The 22,354-nt window shown below is 46.0% G+C and overlaps 1 protein-coding gene across 1 annotated transcript; it reads right to left on the reverse strand.

The window, feature by feature from the left end:
* Nucleotides 1-937: 937 nt before the first annotated feature.
* On the reverse strand, nt 938-18,561 carry FOXN2 (forkhead box N2; the record flags this gene model as incomplete). Its single annotated transcript, XM_082481340.1, is given in 6 exon segments — nt 938-971; nt 973-1,402; nt 1,868-1,936; nt 5,820-5,884; nt 10,772-10,896; nt 18,025-18,561. Coding segments are annotated over 6 exon segments (1,260 nt in total).
* Nucleotides 18,562-22,354: the final 3,793 nt, after the last annotated feature.

The raw sequence follows: 22,354 nt of genomic DNA on the forward strand, positions 1-22,354 counted from the left end.
ATGTGGCAGCTTTCACTGTTGGCTACATCCAAGGTGTGTGTACGCACGTGTGCATCTGCGTGAATAGGATGCACATAAAGCGCCCCCAAAAAAGACAATTTGTCTTAAGATGGAAAAAAACCAGCAAACCAACCAACCCTGTTTTCCTTCAGGAATTTGACTTGCACACAGCAGATCTGGGGGAAGGAGGGGAAAAAAGAAAGAGAACTGCCGGTGGTACCCACCTCAGCTACCCCTTATCCCCCCTCTTCCAGGGGGTACTTCCCATCTTGCTGAAAGCAGCTCCCAGAGTGCCACAGGTTTTCAGCCGCTGTGTCAGATGGGCTGAAAACCACAGCCACTCGGAGCTGCTTCACCAGTGCTTCCACCGGGACCTGTCTCAGAAGAGTGAAGAGAAGACGGGTGGGAGGAGGCAACCAAGGCCAGCACCCTCTTATTCTCCCGTTCTTTCTTTTCCCCCTCCTTTTTAATCCTTTACATGGAAGTCAGAGCCCTTAGACAGAGCAAAATTCAACTCTGCAGATGGGGACAGCAGGGATGTAAGTATGATCCACAACGTGCATCTGAACAAACATATCTCTGGGGACAAGAAAAATAAAAATCAACTATTAAAAAGAACAAAAGAAAATTAAAAAGTGATCATTACGAAGTATGCTTTCAGGCTTTCACAAGTCATGCATCTCTTCTAATCTGAGAAGATTAAATAATTTTTTTCTTTTTAGGCAGTGATTTAAAAATAAATGGCTAAATTATAGTTAGCGCCAAAAATAAAAAAAGAAATGAGTCCTCTTATGGCTTTGATCTCCCTTGTGAAGGGTAAAAGTAGAAGAGTATTGCCACAATTAAAAAAAATATATGTATATATTCAACACCGACAAAACATACTATTTTTTCCTTTGCTTGTGACAGTGGGTCTTTGCAGTACTTATTAGGGAACTCAAGCACGTTTGGATGCCAGCAAGGTGCAGCAGAGACCCCGCTGCTTCTTTCAACTCCTCATCGATTTCTTGACATAACTCCTTGAGTGCTTTGTTGCTAGGCTGACTTTCCTCAGAGGTATCCACACAAGGTTGTGATGCATAGCCACTGTCTCCAAGAGGGTCATCTTCAGAGTCAACGTCTGTATCCACTTCGCTGTGAAATCCTTCGCTGCCGTCGCTTCCGTCGTGGCTGGTCTTGGAGATAAATTCGTACACCTCGTCGAGGGAGGACAAGGAAGACACACTGGACCTAGATGCGCAGCGCTGGGAACCCATGCTGCTGGCACTGTAGTTGTGATCCGCCTTCGGATCGATATTGGTGGCTGCGGAATCATTTTCCTGCATATTTACGGAACTGGGAGGATTGAACGCACTGCCATAGCTCCTCTTCTTAGGTGTCTTCAGAGGCTGAGGTTTCTCACCTATTGAAAAAAAGATCTCCAGTAAGCAAATACTCCAATGAGATCACCTGCAAAATAAGGACACTACGCTGGCTGATGGCAAAGTAAGGTGAACGTGTGCATTTAAGAGTCATAATATCTCGTGCGCATTTACTATCATCCACAGAGGATAACGGTTTTCAGCTAATCACAACTACGGAGCTGGAAAAACAGGGAAGTAGCTCAGAAACTCTTCCCACCATTTAGCACAAAGAGGGCAGGGGAAGGACTCTGCCGAAAAAAAACCAAAATTAACCGGGAATGAAAAAGAAAAAAAAGGTGTTTTTTCTAAAAGTCTGTAATGCTAGCAGAAGGAACACTCAAACCAGAATTGCTTCTTTACCGCTCTATTTGGAAACTAGACCATACTCGTTTCCTGAAACTTTATAAAGAAAACATTTAGCTACTGGGTAGAGAAGAAAAGAGAGTAAAACGCCTTATGCTTACAGTCCAACATCCCTTGTTGAATGGAAGTATTTAACAGCATCATTGCAGTAGCAGCATCAATATCGGATTCTGTGAAGGAGAAGCAGCAAAACGTTAGGTCTCAGGGAAGCCTGACAAAATGAGGTCCCCAGAACATATATCTGCATATACTGGCCTACAATAAAGAGCCGGCGGGGGTGCGGGGAGGGAAACGTACGAATTTAGACAAAGCATGACTCTCAGTGCAATCGAGTTACAGAACAGTCTCATATCTTAACTACGACATTCAAAAGCCGAATTCTCACATTGCACTTATCAAAGCTGAAACCAAGAATCAGCGACGTTAATTGAGACGTTCGTACGACGACGCTGCTGCTATACTTATCAACAAGTGGCTTTTGTTTGTACCGGTTGAGAGAAAGAGAGATTGCGCATATGGCACAGCAAAGCATCTCAGCAGCTTCATCCCCTGCTCACGTGAATACGCAGGGCTGAGGACCGAACGCGCCCGTGAACGCAGCACTCAATTCAGCGCACCTCTCTCCTCCGGCAGCAGTTTTCCCACCAACAACAGGTCAAACGGGAGAAATTGAGAAGACGAGGGGAGAAAGGGCACTGAACTGAAAGCGTGAGGATCTAAATAATAAATAGGCACTTTAAAAGGTTTAGGCGAACTGCGGCGCTTTTAGCGAAGGTGACAAGCGCTGCTGTAAAGCTCCATCCTTTGCCGCCCGGAGTGGATTGCTTACATCTCAAAAAGGGCACCTTGAGGATATTATGGCCGAGTGACATTTCTAACCAGAAACAGAAGAAAAGGAAAAGAAACAGGCACACATTTCCCACTCATTTCAGGACATGCTCCTGCACTTTAAAAAAAATTAAAAAAAAAAGGAAATACAAGGTCTTGCTTTGCTCACTTCAGCTATGAATAATGGAGAGACAGGCTACTATATATTCCTCTCCTTATACAGGAGAGGAATATGTAAGACTATACGGTGGACTAAACAGGTAAAAGAGGAGCAAAGAGGCAGTGAGCACTCACAAGAGCCAAAGACCACATGCGAGGTGTACAGATGTATGCATGTGTGAATGGTGAGTGGAGACGTGAGGCTGGAGGACAGCGCATGCGTGGAAGGTTCCAGCAGTGAGCAGAACGAGCTCACTGTGGAACTGGGGTGGGAATTGCGGAAGTGAAGCGTCAGCAATGCCATCTTTGATGGCATTTCTTCCCCCCCCCACCCATCGTATGCATTAACTATGGTACTGGATTTGAGGGGAGGGTTAATACTGGGAGGGGGACTGTAGAATTGTCGGTTTGGCTTCCTTATCTAATATGGTTGTTCCCAACGTCATCCCTTGTCAAGGAGAAATTTGAACAAGACATCACCTCGGGAATGTTGTACCAACATCAAAAGGGGACTGAGCTGCTGTTTCCAACACAGGTTATAAAAGGTACACGTCCCCCCTTGTCTTCACCCTCTATCATTTTAAAACCAGCATACTTTAACATCTATCCCATTGCACTCAGGAGATTTTTTTTTTTTTAATTGTTTTGTCTTTCTTGGCAGCAATAGAGCCCCTGAATTTACAAGTCGTGTATCCAACTGACAAAAAGAAACTAAAAAACACATGAAGAGTTACTTTCCACCACTACCGTAATCAGAAAGTGAAATATTCCCATTCCTTACTTGCTACCACAGACATTTTATTTTAACATCTGATGTTGGTATAATAAGCACCACCTCGTTAAAATGACAAGCAATTGGAGGCATTAATGCAACACAGAATTACTACCTGCAAATAGCGTTTCTGCCTGTTAGTACCCCCAAAGAAATAGGAGAGACACTTCTGCAGCGACTTCTTAGCAGTGCTCTGTGTCACCGTTAATGTGCTTTGCCGCCGTTTGTGATTGCTCTCCTCGACAAAGCAGTATTTCCCGAATTTACGCTTCCCCAGCAGAATGGCTGAGGAAGCCCAGTATTACAAGGAATTCTTTCATCTGCACAACAGCTGCCATGTGCGACCCCGTGAACATTAGTGGTTTGCCTCTAGTGCCAGGGAGATGATGAAGAGGTTCACCGAGATGCAGAAAATCAAATGAGAGCAGATATACGTCGTTTTCTCGGCACCTCCCGTGTAGCGAATTGAAACAGCATCAGACTGGCGATCTCCAAACCCGTCACAGGGCACACCAGCAATATCACTAAGAGGAGGGCGATTTCTTGTATTCTCTAACCAGCCCTGAGAATCCCAGATCCAGCAGCCCTGCAGCAGCCGGCCAGCCAAGGATGCTTCCTTGCCACCCGGCTACCACCCTAAAACCCTCCATCTGGATAAGTGGTAATTATCACCTGTGGACCAGGCAGCTATCTTTAAAAAAAAAAAAAAAAAAACACCAAAACTTTGGCTTTGCTCCCTAACTGATGTTTCTGGTTTGTGACTGAAAACTAGAAGCAACTTTCCCACCTCAAAGCCTAAGGAGCAGTGTAGCTCTCCCATTTTTGCTAGCACAAGTCCTACTTTGTCAGTGGCCTTTTATTATCCTTTTGAAAGAGCTTTAGCAATACTCCTTTGCAACAAATTAACACCTGCTCGCTTTTTCTTGGAATCAGCCCCTTAAAAAAAAAAAAAAAAAAAAAAAAAAAAAAAAAAAAAAAGAAAGAGAGCATGATTCACTTTTCAGCACTTTTTAAAAAACTATTATTTTTGATGAGGACAAGCTCCCAGGTGGGTTAACCTTTGCTATTGCGGTACAAGACCTGTGCTCAACAGGCTTCTTCAGAAGAAATGCTGTGATATCCCAGCATGCTGTCTCGCTCCCTTCTGGTACCGAGGCTCACTAAAATGTTTTAAAATGAAAAAAAAAAAATTTAAAAGTACATATGAGACAATGAAGTAACTATCTTCTGTTCAACAGCTGTTGCTACTTCTATTTGCATTTGACTGTCAATACAAAAAAAAAAAAGATTTCTTTTTTTTTTTTTTCTTCTCCTTTTAAAATCTGAACCTGGTTGGCATATTTTTCCTCACGGAAAGCAAAAGTACAAATCCATAGGACAGAACTATCGCCAAGTCCTTGTTACTCTTAACGCTCATTCAGACCTGTAAGAATAGGCATATCCCAGTGGGCTGAGGAAGGGGACACCAGAAAGACAGCGATGCTGCACTTCAGCAGGGATTCCCTGAAAATGAACAGCAAAAAACCAGCCCAAACCCTGCGTTCTTTCTCAGCAGCAATACCACTTTGGGTTCCTCTGTGCTACCAAAGCACAAGTGTAGCTACGTCAGCCTCCCCTGCTCAGCTCGCACACTGCTGCCGGTGCTGAGCCCACCCCTCGGGTAGGTCTGCAAGTGCCGAACAACTGCCCTAACATCAGTGCCAGCTACTGCAGGGGCAACCAGGAGGGATGGCCACCTTCTGAAACATCATCTACAGACACCTACGTTCAACTTGCTAGATGGGGAAGTGTGTCGTGCTACCGAGTTCCTGCCACGGCGAGAAGAGTTTGCTCATCCACAGTAATATCCTGAGCGTGACTTGGTCCCATCCAACCTTCCTCCACCAAGTTTTGGTGACTACGGTTAAAATGACATTTTATACAACATAAAAGCTTTCGGTTGTGGACATGACTTGTTTTGCCCTGCACCTGCTCCACTACTGGTGCAGGAAACACAGAGGGATATGAACTTGGTTGAGGAGCAGCACTGCAGCCTACGATATCGACACCTGTATTCGTAGCCCATATACCTTGTCGGAGGAACAAGACGGCCCCTATTACATCTTGAAATTCATCTTATGGATTTAAACTTAATACGTAAGGGGCTAATATAACGAGCATGCGTTCTACTACACCAGGTTTTCCGTAATCTAGCAGGCCCTTCAGAGCAGGTCCATACACAGCATCAGCTGGGCTTCAGCACGTGCTTGCGACTAAAACCAGGGGAGCAGAACAGAAGAAAATGAAATGTTTACCTTTGAGAGATCGGCCGTGGTTCTGCTGAAGGACTGAAGTTAGGTAGTGAGGGGACGCTGACCTACTGAAAAGAAATTCAACAGGTCAAAGCCGAGCCCTAATTAGCCAAATGATTTGCATAAAGTATACTACGATGATAGAAAGGTAAAAAACAAACCCAACCCAAACACCACAGTTTGGCAGACAAGCGATTGCTATTGCCCTCAGTAGATGGCTTGACACACTGGTTGATGGTTTATGTAGTACTATAAGCCATCATCAGCATTTGGAGAACACCTCAAAACACTCTAAGCAAAAGTCTTGTTGGCAAGAGATACTAACTTCTACAGATTTTATGTACCTTGCCTAAAAGCTGGATTTTAAATAAAGATATGTATTTTTTTAGTAAGTAAAACCTACGTGTGAACAAAACATTAACTTATATAGGCACGTTTAGAGCCCAGGAGTGTTGAGGGATATTCTTCTCCTTTGACAAGGAGCAACAGAATAGGTAAGGACCAGCTGTGTCCATCTGCTCTTCAAAATGGTGGTGGGAGATTAATAAAAACAAAAAGTAGTGTCGTGCAAAAAGCCAGGGAAGAACAACACCACCCCCGCCCCAAACCAAGATATCTGCTGCTTTTGAAGTTATCTGAAGCCGGGCTGTTTTGGTGATGCTGTCTGCTTTTTTGTGTTATCAGACCAGCTTTGCACCTGGCAGAGTACCATTTAATGCCCTACAGAATACAGGGCAAGTTAAACCTTTCACATGGTTTTCTGCTAGACACCCAGCCCTAATTAATCAGTTCATTATAAAGGTACTAGCAAACATTTAGAAATAAACACAACGGAACAGAAATAGTACACAACTATTAGAATTGCACTATAAAGGTACTAGCAAACATTTAGAAATAAACACAACAGAACAGAAATAGTACACAACTATTCAAACTGCATGAAACATAGCAATATGCATCTTTTATAGCGTCACCAGAAGAATTCAAAGGGTGATGAGCAGAATTTTCAGGCCCAACCTGTAACAACAACCTCACGGGATTAATGGGGTGATTGCTATCATTAAGGTGTGTTTACCTTTTATATTTATCATATTTAGGCAGCTCTAATTTCCAAACTAAGGCACAGCCACAAATCCCCCCCAAAATCTCAAAGCTGCTAAGTGCTTAACTTTTATTTTTTTAATTACTTATCATGGTTTAACCCCAGCCAGCAACTAGAATCCCACAGCCACTTGGTCACACCCCCGCTTTTCCCCCAAAAGGTGGGGGGTTGGGGGGGTGGGGGGAGGGAGGAACGGGGGGGGACGGACTGACGACCCTCATGGTTGAGATAAAGACAGTTTAATAGAAACGATAACAGAAAAGGGAAAATAACAGTAACAACAACACGGGTCACTCTCACTGCCTGGTGAATTGTCACTGTCTGGAGCAGTGATTGCGGATTCCCACCCCCCGGCCAACTCCCATTTATATACTGAACATCTATGGCATGGAATATTCCATTGGCCGTTCCATCATTCTGTCTATGCTTCTATGGGAAGCTGAAAGAAGTCCTTGAATATTGTAAACATCACTTAGCAACAACTAAAAACAATCGGTATTATTGACATTCCTTTCACAGCAATCACTAGAAAGAAAATTAACTCTTTCCCAGCTGAAACCAGGACACTTGTCTAGATCATTAATTAAAACCCAAACAATGACTCCAGTTTTAAAAATACCTTTTTAAAACTAAAAACCTTCACTCTTTAAGGTGAATTTTGAAGAAAATATTTTTCCCTGGTCACTGGCCGGTGCTGCAGCTCCGCACATCACAACCACCCTGAGACCAGGTACTGTTAATGAGGGATGCCTGTTTAATACTGTCGCCGCTCCAACTTTCCCCCATACTATCCAAACTCAGCTGGCCAGTGGTAACAGCTCCAAAAGTTGGTATAGTGCAGGGCAGAGGGGGAGGAAATCAAAGCAGAAGTAATGCATCATTCAAGCTTCATAAGGAGCTCTTGCAGCGCTGCCGCCTGCCTGGCACTGGTAACCAAAGCTACTGAAAAGGAGAGTAATATTTAAGCATCTCCCAATGTGGTAACCCAAAGGGGAAGAGATCCAGCGCAGCTGAATGTGAACACGCGCAAAACTCGAGTTCACTCACTGGTGTGTTTTCTTTTGGGGGTGATGGAGTGCAAAGAGAACAGATCCCAAGATGGGGAAAAAAAATATAAAATAATAATAAAAAAAAAGTCACAAGGAAAGCAACGGGCCCACCCCAACACGGCTGGCTCTGCAGTCTGCGAGTGAGAGATGCTAAACACCTTCATCCTTTCGTCTGAGCTCAGATCCTTCAAGAATCATATCCACATAGAGCTTTCCTACAGCAAATTAATGCTTAGTATTGATAAAGACCAGCTATGCATACGCATAAGGTATTTTGCAAGACGAGGACCACGGCAGTCCCCAGAGCCCAGGGATATAATACACGTAGTACCAGAAACAGAATGTAGCTAGGGGCCTTCCACCAACTTGTTGAACAAGCTGTGCAGGAATAAAATGCACCAGTGATGCCAATCATCTACGATAATACAAGTTTCAGTGTAACTAGACACAGATTACAGTTTTGGGAAGCTTCTGCTCAAAGTAACACCTTAAATTTTATTTTTAAAAGCTGCTGAATGATAGGTATGTTCCCCGTGAACACACTGTAAAATAATTATGAACACAAGTCCTCCCACAGAAAAATTCAGAGACTCTTGCTGTCAAATTCAAGCATCATCCTGTAGTTAAATTTGGACAGTCTTTCCAGTCTCTCTCCAGCTGCACCTCTGGGCTTTCTCTTTTTCTCCACGCACAAGGGGCAGCTCCCTGGAGGGGGGGAGGCCTTGCCCAAAATTAAGCCAGAATTTAAATCTAATCCAAGAAATTTTTCAACCTGGAAGGGAAAAAAATAAATCTTTTCTTCTGTGTATGACAAAGTCATACACAGGTGTTTTATTATTAAAGGAAAATAAACCAGCTTTCATTAGGGAGAAGTGGAGTATCTTGAAATGTTTTTATTTTGTTGCCCTCATAAATACAAGCGCTGCAAAATCCTTCACATATTGAAGTCAGTGGGAATTTTGCCATGTGGCTTCATTAGGACCAGGATTTCCTTGTAATTGTGATTGTTGGCAAGTGTGACCAATCCTTCGCTGAAGGAAAAAAAGTTACCGAGAACAACAGCTTCACATCAAAGTCCTGATCTTGCAAGTACTTCAATGTTCAGATAAGATCTCTCCTTCCCTACACCTGCTTTCAGTAGGTTGTGTTTATACAAGCTAGGTAAAGCATACTTCAATGCTTGTGTCGTTGGACTCATCGTGAAGGCCTTGGAGATACTGAAAGCTAAACTGGTGAAAGCTCTGAAGGGCCTGCCCTAGGCCGAGTCTGTCTTGATCCTCCGCTCCTCTGGCTGGACAGGCAACTTCCAGAGGTCCCTTCCCACCTGTATTATTCAGTGACTCTCAACTGTAAAAGTTTGGCCGTGTTAACAAAGCTTTTGAGGACCAAACCTTCGCTTGAGTTGTACCGAAAACCAGAAGTCCGTGCCCTTACGTGGAAACAGTAACGCCTGTAAAAACAGTATCATCTGGAGTCCAATTATAGTAGTTTCAACACCTTTGTTCCCATAAAACAAAGCCTGACAATAGCACCAAGCCATCTCGTACTTTCCACTGTGACTACTTCCTAATACTTAAATGCTTCAGGGTTATTTTAGTAATGCTCCCATTCCAGCAGAAAGCTGGAAAACAGGACACTGCTGCCTGGCTCATTCAATGCCAAAGCGACCCTTTATGGATCAAGACAGCTGGAAGGTCAGAGACCACTTTTACATCTCCTAGGTTACAAGCCCACCTGGAAGAGCCCACGCCAGGCATTCAGTGGCTGACAGACAGCTCAGGCTTCCATGGGGCTGCCAGCTCTCAGGGTCAAGGTCTGTTGGACCCTTCGAAATGTCTGCTCAATGTTATCAGTTTTACATCCTGCTCCAGTAATCCCAGTTCCTCCTGTTTGCGAAGGAAACTCCTCGCGGTAAGGTTAAGGCACAGGGCAATGTGCAGAGACCTTAATTATCTCTTATCTCACCCAAACTCTTTGCTGAACTAGATAAGCCTGCCACGTGCCTACCTAACAACTGAGCTCACCAACGGCAACAGGTTCCTCTCTGCTTTCTGTCCTCCTCCTTCTCTCCATCTCGCCTCTGTAGGCTGACCCAGCTGCTGTTCCTCTTCGTCTACTGAGAACACATGACGTTGACTTCAAATTCTCCAAAAATCTATTGCCTAATCTTAAAATGAGTCGGATGAGGAAGCCCTGATTTCGTAAGTCTTGCATGCCCCACCTCAGAGTATGGTTATGGTAAAGGCTGTTCTTCCCATCCCCGCTGCAAAATGCGTTGAACAGCCTGGGAAGAAAACACCTGTCTTAGTCCAGCCTCTGTAAACACTTCAGGTCGTAGAAAAGTGGATTGTTTTTGACAACAGCATAGAATATATACACTTTATACCCGGATGAGTGACTTACAGGAGAAGACACACACCTCCTTCCAAGCTAGCAGCACCAGGCACCCTAGGTCAGTCCTGGTGAACTGTGCTTGAAGGACTATTTTGCTCCAGTTGCCGGGACTGCCGCCCTCCAGAGAAACAGGGCTCACCCAGCGAGCACCCAGCACAGCCCCAACCTTCTTCTTGTAAACTCTCCCACAGTTACGAAGACGCCTGGGACACCAACCCCAGATCTGCTATCTGGGAAGCCCGAGCTTGTTACACCTCCCCACCTCGTCTAGCCAGTCTCACCTAAACCCCACTCGCATTCTTCTCTCGGGTGGAAGCCGGTAACGACACATCAACATCCGCGTGGGCATTTCCTCTGCCGGGTGGAATAACACGACTGCGCACCATACTCGAGTAAGAAAATTCACCTACCTCGGTGGTGACGCCGGCGGAGTATAAAAGGCGAGTGCTGAGGGAAATGGCTGCTTTTTCAGCGCTTGGACAAGATTAGGTTTATATTCTGGGTCAACACACCACAAGGAACCTTTTCCATTCACCTGCAAGAAAGAAGTATGGGAAATTAGAAAAATCCAGAGGCCAGGCTGTTACAGTGATTTCTAATTTAATATTCCCAAGATGCAGCGCAGTGCAATGAAGAAGGCATCCACCCGCTGTGCAGCTGATGTAAGTCATCTTCAGGCAGCTCCATCACCCGCATGGAAAGTGATGCTCCCAAACTGAGCATATGGTCCTGAGACCCGCGTTATACAGTATGGAAGCACCCATCTTGCAACTTGAGATAATATCTCCAAAGCATCTTCTCTAAAGCCCCGTTTCCACTCATGTTCGTCCACGGAACGCTGTAAACCTTATGTAAACACTTGTTAAATACAGCTGTAAATTTAAGTACCCGTCCAGGCATCGATGAATTGATCGGTAGTCTTTTAACAGGTTTCCAAGTAAGAAACCAAAGTGCCTTTCCCTTTGCTTAGATATAGCCACATGCTCATTTAACTTTACACTACCCTGTCAAAGCAACTTGCTGGATACCCAGCTACAAAATGGATTATTCCCACTTTTTTCAAAAACGGAAAACCTAATTTATAGATTTTTGATGCACCTAACGATGTAAGCACCACTGTGCTAGTCATTCTTGACATTAAATTTGATACGCCAAAATTTAAGCAAGATAAAGCACCTCCTGCTCCTCTCAAGGGTTTCTTCACATATTTACTATATAAAGAAAAAAACCTGTTTTTCGAGCCCGCTAGTCCTTGCAACATAAAGAGGAAAATTAATAGGTAAAGTTAAAACAATTATATAACCACTGACCTGACAGATCAGCTAACAGCTCTATATATAGGTAGTGGCGCCAGGTTTATTTTTTTGTGGGGAAACAGATGTTACAGAGGTGGTCATGCACAAGGCAGAAGGATGGGGCAGATCTGCACCTGAATGGGAAGATCTTTCTATAGGATTTTTTTGGGGAAAAGTCTCAGACCAAAAACCCAAGCTTCGTGGAGCATGTCCTGCGAGCCCACAGAGACCAGCTGTCCTCCTCCTGCCTGGATGAAGGGGATATTAATACCATTTTATGGACAGATACTCCATGACTTAGCTGCTCTGTGCTGACTCTGGAGGGATGCTTCAGTAGACGGTAAATAAATGTTACATCTACATTTCATCTAGCACGTCACACAGTTGCCCCACTGTTGATGTGAAATAGTAACCTCCAAAGGCAGTTTAGCATTTGGGATCATCTAGGCTTTGCCTTTGCTAGGAGAAACACAATCACAGAATGGTCAGGGTTGGAAGGGACCTCTGGAGATCATCCAGTCCAACCCCCCCGCCAGAGCAGGGTCACCTACAGCAGGTTGCACAGGATGGCATCCAGGCGGGTTTTGAATGTCTCTGGGGTCGGAGACTCTACTGCCTCTCTGGGCAGCCTGTTCCAGCGCTCTGCCACCCTCAAAGTGAAGAAGTTCCTCCTCACGTTAAGATGGAACTTCCTATGTTCAAGTTTGTGCCCGTTACCTCTTGTCCTATCACAGGGCACCACTGAAAAAAGACTGTTCCCATCCACCTGGCGCCCTCCCTTTAAGTATTTATAAGCACTGATAAGATCCCCCCCTCGGTCTTCTTTTCTCTAGACTAAAAAGACCCAAGTCCCTCAGCCTTTCCTCGTAAAAAAAGATGCTCCAATCCCCTAATCACCTTAGGAGCCCTAAACGGCACAGTCTTTTTTTTGTCGTTGTTGCTGTGGTTAGACCGCTGGTTTGTTTTAAAGCTGGATGTATCTGTGCTTTATGGGGTTTTCAGCTCGAGTTGTGCACAGCTTTCCCCTAACGCGTGGCACTAAACTTCAGACCTGCGTTGGCTTTCCACTGCGCGCCTTTGCTGAGCGGCAGACGCGAGTGAGACGGCGCACGCCAGCAGCCCCACGGGCACCAGCTCTTTCCCTCGATGTCTGCTTTTAGTACAAATAACGGTGGGTGGAAGCGTGGTTTCGCTTTGCGCCTAACCCAGTCTTACTACCCAAAGACGAAGTCGCTCTGTTTATCACCTTTCGTACCGAGTTGAGCGTCTGTATGGCTTCAGGGTGTGCCCCGGTTCAGCTCACGGTTGCCATAGCCACCCAAAAAAATCAGGGCGGCAAGCTGACGGGAGTAAGTGGCTGGGTCGATGAGAGAGGGGAACTAACCCCTAACCATCAAGTGGCAGTGCCCACCTAAAGCAGCAGGTGAAATAGCGTAGAGCAGTGGTGTGCTGGCTGGGGGAGTTCCTGCTGCTCCCTGAGGGTGAAAGCCTCAAAGCTACTGAAGGGGGTGTTAAAAAAAAAAAAAAAGCCAGAGTTAGGCGAGGTCTTTTTACAGGGGAAAATTAATGAGCTGGGTGGCCGGGGAAAGGGTCTGGCTCCAGGAGAGGCATAGGGAAGGGATGAGGGCGTTAGTCTGTCATTGAGCTGATGGATGGAGCCCGTTGGGAAGACACCCCCCCATTAGTAGCTAGCCGGCTAAATCATCCTGCTGGTCACCACGCTGAAGGAATCGGCTGTTTAATTAAAGGTAAGCTTCCTGATAGGTATCTCGCAGCCTGTGCTCAGTTTTAGCATGAAAAGATGAGTATAAGAAAGATTCAGGTTAAAAAAGTAAATAACTGAGAGATGCTGAAGCTCAGAGATCTTTATGAAAGGCAGTGGCTTCAATTAAAATTATGGAGCAGCATCTCTCTGTTTCTCAGCTGGAGCTCTCCCTAATTTGACTTTTCACTGTTGATAGCAAAATACTTACTTTTCAGGAAAAGTCCTGTGACTTAAATAGGCCAACCCTAAAAGATGCATCTACCAAGAAGAAGAATGGGAGATCTGTTGAAGACATTCAAGCCCTGTCCCACCCGACCTCCAGAGGAGACAGCGGCAGGGCCACATCCATGCGAGCAGTGGAATGCCAAATTGATGCTTGATGTGGATGCCGCTCCTGCCTCCTCACACCTTTTCTCCCAAGTAGTATCGAGTAATAAAAAAAAAAAATAAAAATCCACAAACCCACAATTGTAAAAACAAGTCTGGCAAAGAGCAGGGAGACTCTTCAGGGCTTCCAACTCCAAACCACTTTTCACTTCAGGTCCTCCTATGCTGTATATCAGACACTGCTCCCTCTAAAAAAAGCAATTTCCCACTGTAGACATCTGTCCCCCCCGACCCCAAGGCTGCACGACAGTGGTTAAGATGCAGAGAGCGTCAACTGTATCTTCTGAGGATCGCCAGCCCACAATCACACCTCCACATCTCCAGGGGCACCAGGGCCACAGCAGGTACACTGGAAGGCAAGCAGGTGTCCCAGTGACACCCTGTCCCGGGTGGCTTCAGCATCATCCCCTTTGCTGTTCATCAGCCCCAGCTCCCAATAGCCATTACCGGAGAACCACTGACCTCTCATCTGTCTGGATGACTGCAGACACAAGCTCAACTGCGGCTCTAATAAGAAAGGGTATTTCAGCTCCTAAAGTCTATCTCACCTGGGGTAAGCCTTGACAAACCAATTAGACCGACAGAGCAGCATCACAATAGGTGCACAGAAAAAGTGTAACGTATATTTCAGCAGTGATTTGATGTACATACATCCTGTTGCCACGGCATGAGAAGTTCCTCCTCTTGACTGCCGTACCGGTGTATAAGACATCTCAAAGCAGTTACATTCCCTTCAGCGCCCTTCAACTCGTTAGAAGAAAACCACAACGCACAGTATTTTTCAGTGATCCAAGCAAGGGCACCCTTCCCTCCATCTCTGCTGAATGCCATCCTAGACTCCCAAACGCTCGCAGGCTGCCGTGACAGGCAGGGTAAAGGTATTTAGCCGGCTGATACGAACATATGTGCAAACAGACAGAATGACCATCCGCAGCAACGTCTGCAGCACGATGTGGTGCAGCTCCGTGGAGATAGCTCTGGGGAGTGAGGGAGTTGGTGCTGGGGCATCACCTGCACGTGCCTTGGAGTTTTTTTTTACTCCAGATCTGCTACAGCAGGGTCTTGTGGACAACGTCAGGGAGCAGTCGGGGGCACAGCAGGCACGCTCCTGCAGCACCTCTCCCAGGTTAGCACCAGCCAAGATGAATCCAGCTCATATGCCCCAAAACCACCCTGCAGTGCCATCTTAATGAGGGGATTAAAAAAAAAAATAAAAAAAAAAATCAGGAGATTCGCTTCAAAACATGAAGTCCAAACCAAAAGCATTATGGCAAACACAATGAAGGACTCTTCCTACTTTTGCTGCCAGACCTCCAAGAGGCGGCAGAGACTGGCAGCAATAGCCGGGGAGGTGTCAGAAAGCAGCCTGCCCCGGGATGGGGGGGCACAGACCCTCCCCGCCTGTCAGACATATACACTCCTCCAATACAAGAGCCCAGATTCATTTGAAAGGTTTTAAACCCCTTCTTACCCTGACATTACAAAATAAAACATGCTCCTCTCATACAGCATGCCATAGGCACCTCTGCTTCCACGGGCACTTGGGATAGAAGAAACCTGACCACGTGCTCCCTTTGAGACACAATTAAGATGCCATTAGCAAAGAAAAAAGGAAGGAAAATATAAAATTATCTTGCTGTCTCAGAGAGGCACCCAGAGGCATTGCTAGCGCATGGCTACAGGCAACACAATCAGCAAGACAAGCTTGCAAGGTACGGCCACTCACTGCAAGAAGTGACACCCGAGGAGCTCATCCAAAGGGGTCTGCGGGATTCCTGCCATCCCTCGTGGAGTCTGCGCGTGCCACGGACTTATTTTGCAGGAAGAATCTGGAGCAGTACTCTCATCTGGTCCTTTTCTAAGCAGGGCAGAGGCTAAAGATCTAACTACTGTGGGTTGGAAATGAGGAAGCTTCGGCAAAGCTTCAGGAGGTGCTTTTTTGAGGTGGGGTTTTTTATTTTGGTAATTGCGGTTTCTGTTCTTAAGAATTTAGAGTTGTGCAGTTTGGGAAAATGCTGACAGAGCACATCAGCATCACCTTACTGGTAGTGGTGGTACCCAGCCTACATTTTATGTTTCCTACTAGAGGTGTCTCATCTAGCAGCAAGCCATCCTTTGGCTTTCCTTGGGCCACTCTGAGCCCAGCAATACCGGTGGAGCCCACAGGGTAAGCAGAGGACCGGGCAGTCCTGCTGCCCACATGCCAAGACATGAAGTTTGACTGGTAACTCCTTGATGGCAAGGGTTTCCAGGCTGGGAACGGCTGAGCTTTGGCAGATCCACAGACAGCAGGAACTTGTACACCCATTTAGGAGATTTCCCTTCCCTGCCCCAATTCTTATGAAAATTGCGTCCCCCTTCCCGGACAGAGCCACCCTGTCCTTTAAGGGCACCTTTGCCATCTGTGGCAACGTGCGGTGGCTGCTCAGGGCCGCGTCCTTCGCACAGGCACCTCAGTTACTCCATTACAGCACCCGGAGCCACATTAAAAGTCCGTCCAACACTCGGCAGGACTTGGCTGTGGGGGAGTTACCGTACTTGCCCTACAGCAGCAAAAAGTCTTTTTTTTTTTTTTTTTTCCCAGGGCAAAGCTGCTCCTTGGGAAAACAACACCCTAACAATTTAATGTAAAAGCAGGGATACTGCGAAGCAGTGATGTTCAGTCTTACCAGTATAAGGCAGTCCTTCCCGATGCCCACCCAGCGCCAGCTCCTCTATCTACAGCGTGAGGCTGTCAAGCACGCCAGGCATTGCACGCATTTCTGATAACAAGGCTGTTACCGCTTCGGCTGACCTCCAAAGCACAGGGGTCCAGACTTTGTTGACTTTTGGTATGTGGTTTGTTGGTTTATTTAAGTCAGAGCCGTCTCTTTGAGGAACGGGATGGGAAACGAGGGCAGGAGCAAGGAAGTCACTAGTAAAATCATACAAGTCAGAAGAAGAATTTGTAGAGGAATGAGTATCCTTGACTTTCGGAAGTGAAGCTTGTGTGTGCACCACGCAGAGACGCACACTGTTATGCTATGACAGAGGTTAAAGCAATACAGTATATTAAATGCAGGAATTAAGATGGTCATTGGAAAGCTAGAGCTGTGCTAAGCGTAAAAGAAGATCACAAGGGAAAGAGTCAGTTTAATATTCAAGACAGCTGTTAAACCGTGAAACAGCCACGTATACACAGCGTGCCTGCAGAAGACCACATCTGCACCCAAATAGGCAACACCTGTGCTAGCCAAGCACAGTATCACAGTATGCTAGGGATTGGAAGGGACCTCAAAAGATCATCTAGTCCAATCCCCCTGTCGGAGCAGGAACACCTAGATGAGGTTGCACAGGAAGGCGTCCAGGCGAGTTTTGAATGTCTCCAGAGAAGGAGACTCCACAACCTCCCTGGGCAGCCTGTTCCAGTGCTCTGTCACCCTCACTGAGAAGAAGTTTCTTCTCAAATTTAAGTGGAACCTCTTGTGTTCCAGCTTGAATCCATTACCCCTTGTCCTACCATTGGTTGCTACTGAGAAGAGCCTGGCTCCATCCTCATGACATTCCCCCTTTATATATTTATAAACGCTAATAAGATCACCCCTCAGTCTCCTCTTCTCCAAACTAAAGAGACCCAGCTCCCTCAGTCTTTCCTCATAAGGGAGATGCTCCACTCCCTTAATCATCTTAGTTGCCCTACACTGGACTCTCTCCAGCAGCTCTCTGTCCTTCTTGAACTGGAGCAGGGAAGCTGCTTGGCACCTCTTCTGCTTCCCAGTGCCGTCATAGCCATGGCCATGCTGGAAAAGCTGGGAAGGAGGAACACATCCGAAAATTTCAGCACTGGAAAACAGAGAGAGCACCAGTCTAAGAAGCTTCAGCAGAACGACACCCTGAGGCAGCTGTCTGAAATTTCAGGCTGGGTACTGCAGGCTAACAAAATTATAAGTAAGTGGAAACAGGGTCCTGTGCAATGGCATGTTAGCCAGCTTTAAAAAGGATGCACCGCAGCTAGCTCTACCCAGGTCTGCACTAAATAACAAAACCAAGTGACTTTTGTCATCCTGTGACTTGTCAGAAGTGGCATTTCCAAACCATCTACAATAAAGTATTAAGAGGATGTGGAGAGGGAAAAAAAAAACCAAACAAACCAACCCCAAAAGTCCTTAAGAACAACAATCTTCTCTATTCCCCCTGAATTTCAAACTTGATCCACCTCCCTCCCACTAGATCTCACCTTGCCATGGCTTCTCTCCACCTTTCGGAAACACTTGTTCAAGGAGAGGTTGTGTCGGACTGAGTTCTTCCAGCCGGTGGGTGCCGTGGCGAAGTAGGGGAAGCGCTCCAGGATCCAGCTGTAGATTTCTTTGACTGGCAAGCTCTTGTTGGGGGAATGCTCAATCGCCATGTAAATGAGAAGGCTGAAAGAGTAAGGGGGTTTGGAAGTGGAGGATTTTTTCTCGGGGTTCTGGTAGCAGGACGGCGAGAAGGATGGCACGCTGTCGCCCTCAATGTCATACAAGGGGCTGACGATCGGAAGACCCTCACTTCCGAGGCTGAAGTTTGTTAGAAGGTTAGTATTTTCATGCAGCCAGTTCAAATTCGTGAGCTCGTCGTCTGCTGAATCTCTGTCCACCACGGTGGCCTTTGGCCTGCCGGCATCGCCCGCGTCGGGCAAGCTTCCCATCCCGTGACACTGCCGTAGTCCTGCAGCTTTTTCTGCTCCTGGCGTTTCAGCTTTCTTATCTGGAGTCATTCCAGTGACTGGACCCATTTAGCTTTATTGGTCTGCAACAAAGGAGACAGTCAGAAATCAATGCAAACCCTCAAAATCACATTCAGTGGCAGCCCACCAGACCTAAACGCAGTGCTGTACCATCCCCACACCGTGCAGTGATACTGCAGTCACTGATGAGAGCCAGGGTCCAACACGAGACCCCGGTAATCTCACGAACACATCAACTCCTCCAGGTTTATAGCCAGATCTTACGGTAAGCACTTGGAAACTGATGTATCTATCTTGATATGTCAATTTGGAAACAGAAATAATAGCTATCTTGATGTCAACATCTGAAAAAGACCTTAACAGGTAGGATCTAATCCATTCAGCTCTCACATTAAGTATTTAGTTATACTCACGATATTGTAAATTGACCCTATTTAGAAGCGTTTGCCTTTGGTGCCCAAAGAGTAAAAAAGAAGTCGCAAAACTTAAATCAGCATAAAGCAGATTAGTGGTCTCAAATGAAGTCTTTACAACCCCCCTACAAGTCATTCCCCAGTACTGCCTCCCATTTCCACCAGGGAAAGATCTGGTCAGCCCATCGGTTCCGCTGGGTCCCATGGAGCTGCCCAGGTCCGAAAGACCTTCTTTCCCCTCCTGCAGTTCTCAGTGGGAAGGGACCATCTGCTGGGGCGGCACTTCAGACCTGTCGCAGCAATAAAGTCTGACAACTTGCTTTGAATTTTTCCCCGGATGAAAAAAAAAAATAAATAAAATCAGTATCTATAAAAAATTGCTACTCAGAATGCACCATCTAACAGGCCACCCATGCTTTACAGTCACTACACTAACAAAAAACATCTTCTTGCAGGTAGAGTTTTAAAAGGAGTCATCTGGCAAACTATATATGGTGCTAACAGCTGTTTTTTCTGCTGGTGTGACCATGTTAGAGCTTCACTGCACCTACAGCTTTGGCCAACAGAACTGTACCAGAAGTACAGGCCAACAGAACCGCTCTGAAGATGTGGTGTGTTATATCTCTCTCTCTCATATATATATATATATAAACAGGAGCTATACCAGCCTGCTATAAGGGTAAGGCACTCCAACTATGGATGTAGTTTACCAGCAAAGCTGAGGTTCGTATTAACTGTAAAAAAACCCAAATAAATAAAAAAAACCCACAACCCAGTTCCCTGTCCCAGTACATATGCTGCCATTCTGGTTTCATGCTCCAGCTCCTACCGCAAGAGCTCAATTGCGAGACTCGGACAGCTTCCATATCATATCTCACCAGACAGCTCTATGCAGTTACTGGATGTTTCCTTACAACAGTTCTTAGTAAATACGTGGCTTCATGCACGTGCATCTTCTCCTACAAAGTGGAGGCAAGCTGGCCGGTCTGGCTGTCCCAGCTACAAAACCACACCGCCGGCTGGCTCCAACCTGACAGCCTCACCGTGTCCCTGCAATTACACTGCCCACCCCATCAACCTATGAGGAGAGGCTGAGAGAGGTGGGGTTGTTCAGCTTGGAGAGGAGAAGGCTCTGGGGAGACCTTATAGCGGCCTTCCAGTACCTCAAGGGGGCCTCCAGGAGAGATGGGGAGGGACTCTTTATCGGGGAGTGTAGTGATAGGACAAGGGGGAATGGTTTTAAACTGAAAGAGGGTAGGTTTAGATTAGATATCAGGAAGAAGTTCTTTACTCTGAGGGTGGTGAGGCACTGGCACAGGCTGCCCAGGGAAGCTGTGGATGCCCCATCCCCGGAGGTGTTCAAGGCCAGGCTGGATGGGGCTTTGAGCAACCTGGTCCAGTGGGAGGTGTCCCTGCCCATGGCAGGGGGGTTGGAACTAGGTGATCTTTAAGGTCCCTTCCAACCCAAACCATTCTACGAACCCGCCTGGAGATGGACTTGCCCAGCCTCCTTATTTTGGAGGAGGGGAGCAACATGCGCGATAGAAGCGTGAGGTGGTGACGCAGAAAGGCAAGAGGATACCTCCATTTTACACTCCCCAACAGGAGCCGGAGCCCTGACAACCTCGGGCAGCCGTGGGCTGCAGAATTTGCACCTCCCCCAGAAAACGCACTGGATTTCCCACCAGCAATTTCTTCTCCTCTCTTCATCTGCTCCTACGCTTTCGTACCAGCTATCACAAAGCTGTTTTGACAGCAACACCTGCACCTATGCTTACCAGTACTAGTACTGGTAACCCTCCCCAAATTTTCTATTTAAGTGCAGGGACGGGCGTGATTAACTGCAAGCTCAGTCATTAAAAAAGAAAAAAAAAAAAAAGTAAAGCAGGGCAAACTGCTCAAATAGCTGGTCAAAAATAGCTCTGCTCTCCCTACAATTTACTTCTCCCCCAAGCCATCAGAGCAGATTTATATTGGCAGTCAGTGATTGCTGGCTTTAAGCACAGCAATGTATACATATGCTTATGTCACTTTTTCAATCCTTCCCACAATTAAAAAACAAACAAAGAGCTAGCGATAAAATTCATAAAGCGAGACAAACCCGAATCCTGCTGCAACATGAGTCGCACCGTTTTCCTTATAACGAGTAACTTTACCTCCTTGTTCAGCGCCTCTGTAGGCAGCCACGTACCAGCTTACACCTCTCAGCTGTGTATTAGTAATTTTAGCACTCGGTTCACGTTGCATGAAATATCCCTTCGCAAATCTTCAGTCAGCACAGCAGATCGCGAACACGCACATCCATACACACACGCGCGTGCGCAAGTTTTAGGTCACCGTATTTATTCCTTCGGTGAACACGGGGCAATAAAGTCTGTTTTACAACACAGACATGGCCCGGGCACTCTCCCAGTCTTCTCAAAAATATAGAGGGAAGAAAAACATACTAACTTATTAAACTGGCACGTGAAATCACATAGGTATTGTGGTGTCAAAGCACCATTTGTTTGCATGCTATTATGCCTTAGCAGAGAATCATTAGAATAATTAATACCCTACTTAAAAAAAAAATAATTCTTTGCAAGCAGTTTACTTACAGTAAATAACGTAGGCTAGTGCCACATTTCTCTTAGTAGATGCATTACAAAAACCCACGTCTCCTATTACCTTCTTAGTACCTAGTTCACCACCTCGCACATCTTCTACGTGAACACATGAGCAGAAATTAAAATATTTTTTCTAGGAAGCTATAAAGGCCATTATTAGACTATTATCGTCTAATAAATAAGAAAAAAAAATCACAGTTCCTTAACTATTGCAGTTTTCAAAGGGTGTTCTCCAATGGTCTGAATTAAATGCTGCATCGAGGGTAATTTAAATATAGAAACAGCAGAGTATGCAACAGGAAGAGTTATTTTAATGAAGTCATACTTAACTCCATTGCAACAGCAGTAACAAGGCTGGTAACATCGAGGAACCATCAATTGATAATTTTGGTGCTGCCCTTCTGGTGACAGCCACTGTTCCTAGACAGCATCATCTCAGCCCCAACAACGTAACGTGCTTTACACCAGGTTATCCTACACTTCCTTCGCTTGATGCCGGAATAGCATAACCTCTAATTCTGTCCAGTTTACACTGGCCTGCTGCTATACAAGTCTAAAGAAGAAACCAACATTGGCAGCCTTCCTACTGCAAAGGACTGCAAAGCCATCAAAAGCTTGCCCTTCCCCTGGACGAAGATCAACCTCGGCATCTCCAAGGGGCAGCCCACAGATAGGCACACTAACAGACATGTTAATGTCTGTCTCACCTCTGAAGCTCCCAAGGGCCATGCAGACCATGGGACCTCCTCACCACTAAAGCACCCAAGGACCACATGGACCACAGGATCTCCTCATCTCTCAAGAGCCCAAGGGCCATGTAGC

Source organism: Vanellus vanellus (assembly GCF_965231255.1).
Source record: "Vanellus vanellus genome assembly, chromosome: 3".
Taxonomy (NCBI): Eukaryota; Metazoa; Chordata; class Aves; order Charadriiformes; family Charadriidae; genus Vanellus; species Vanellus vanellus.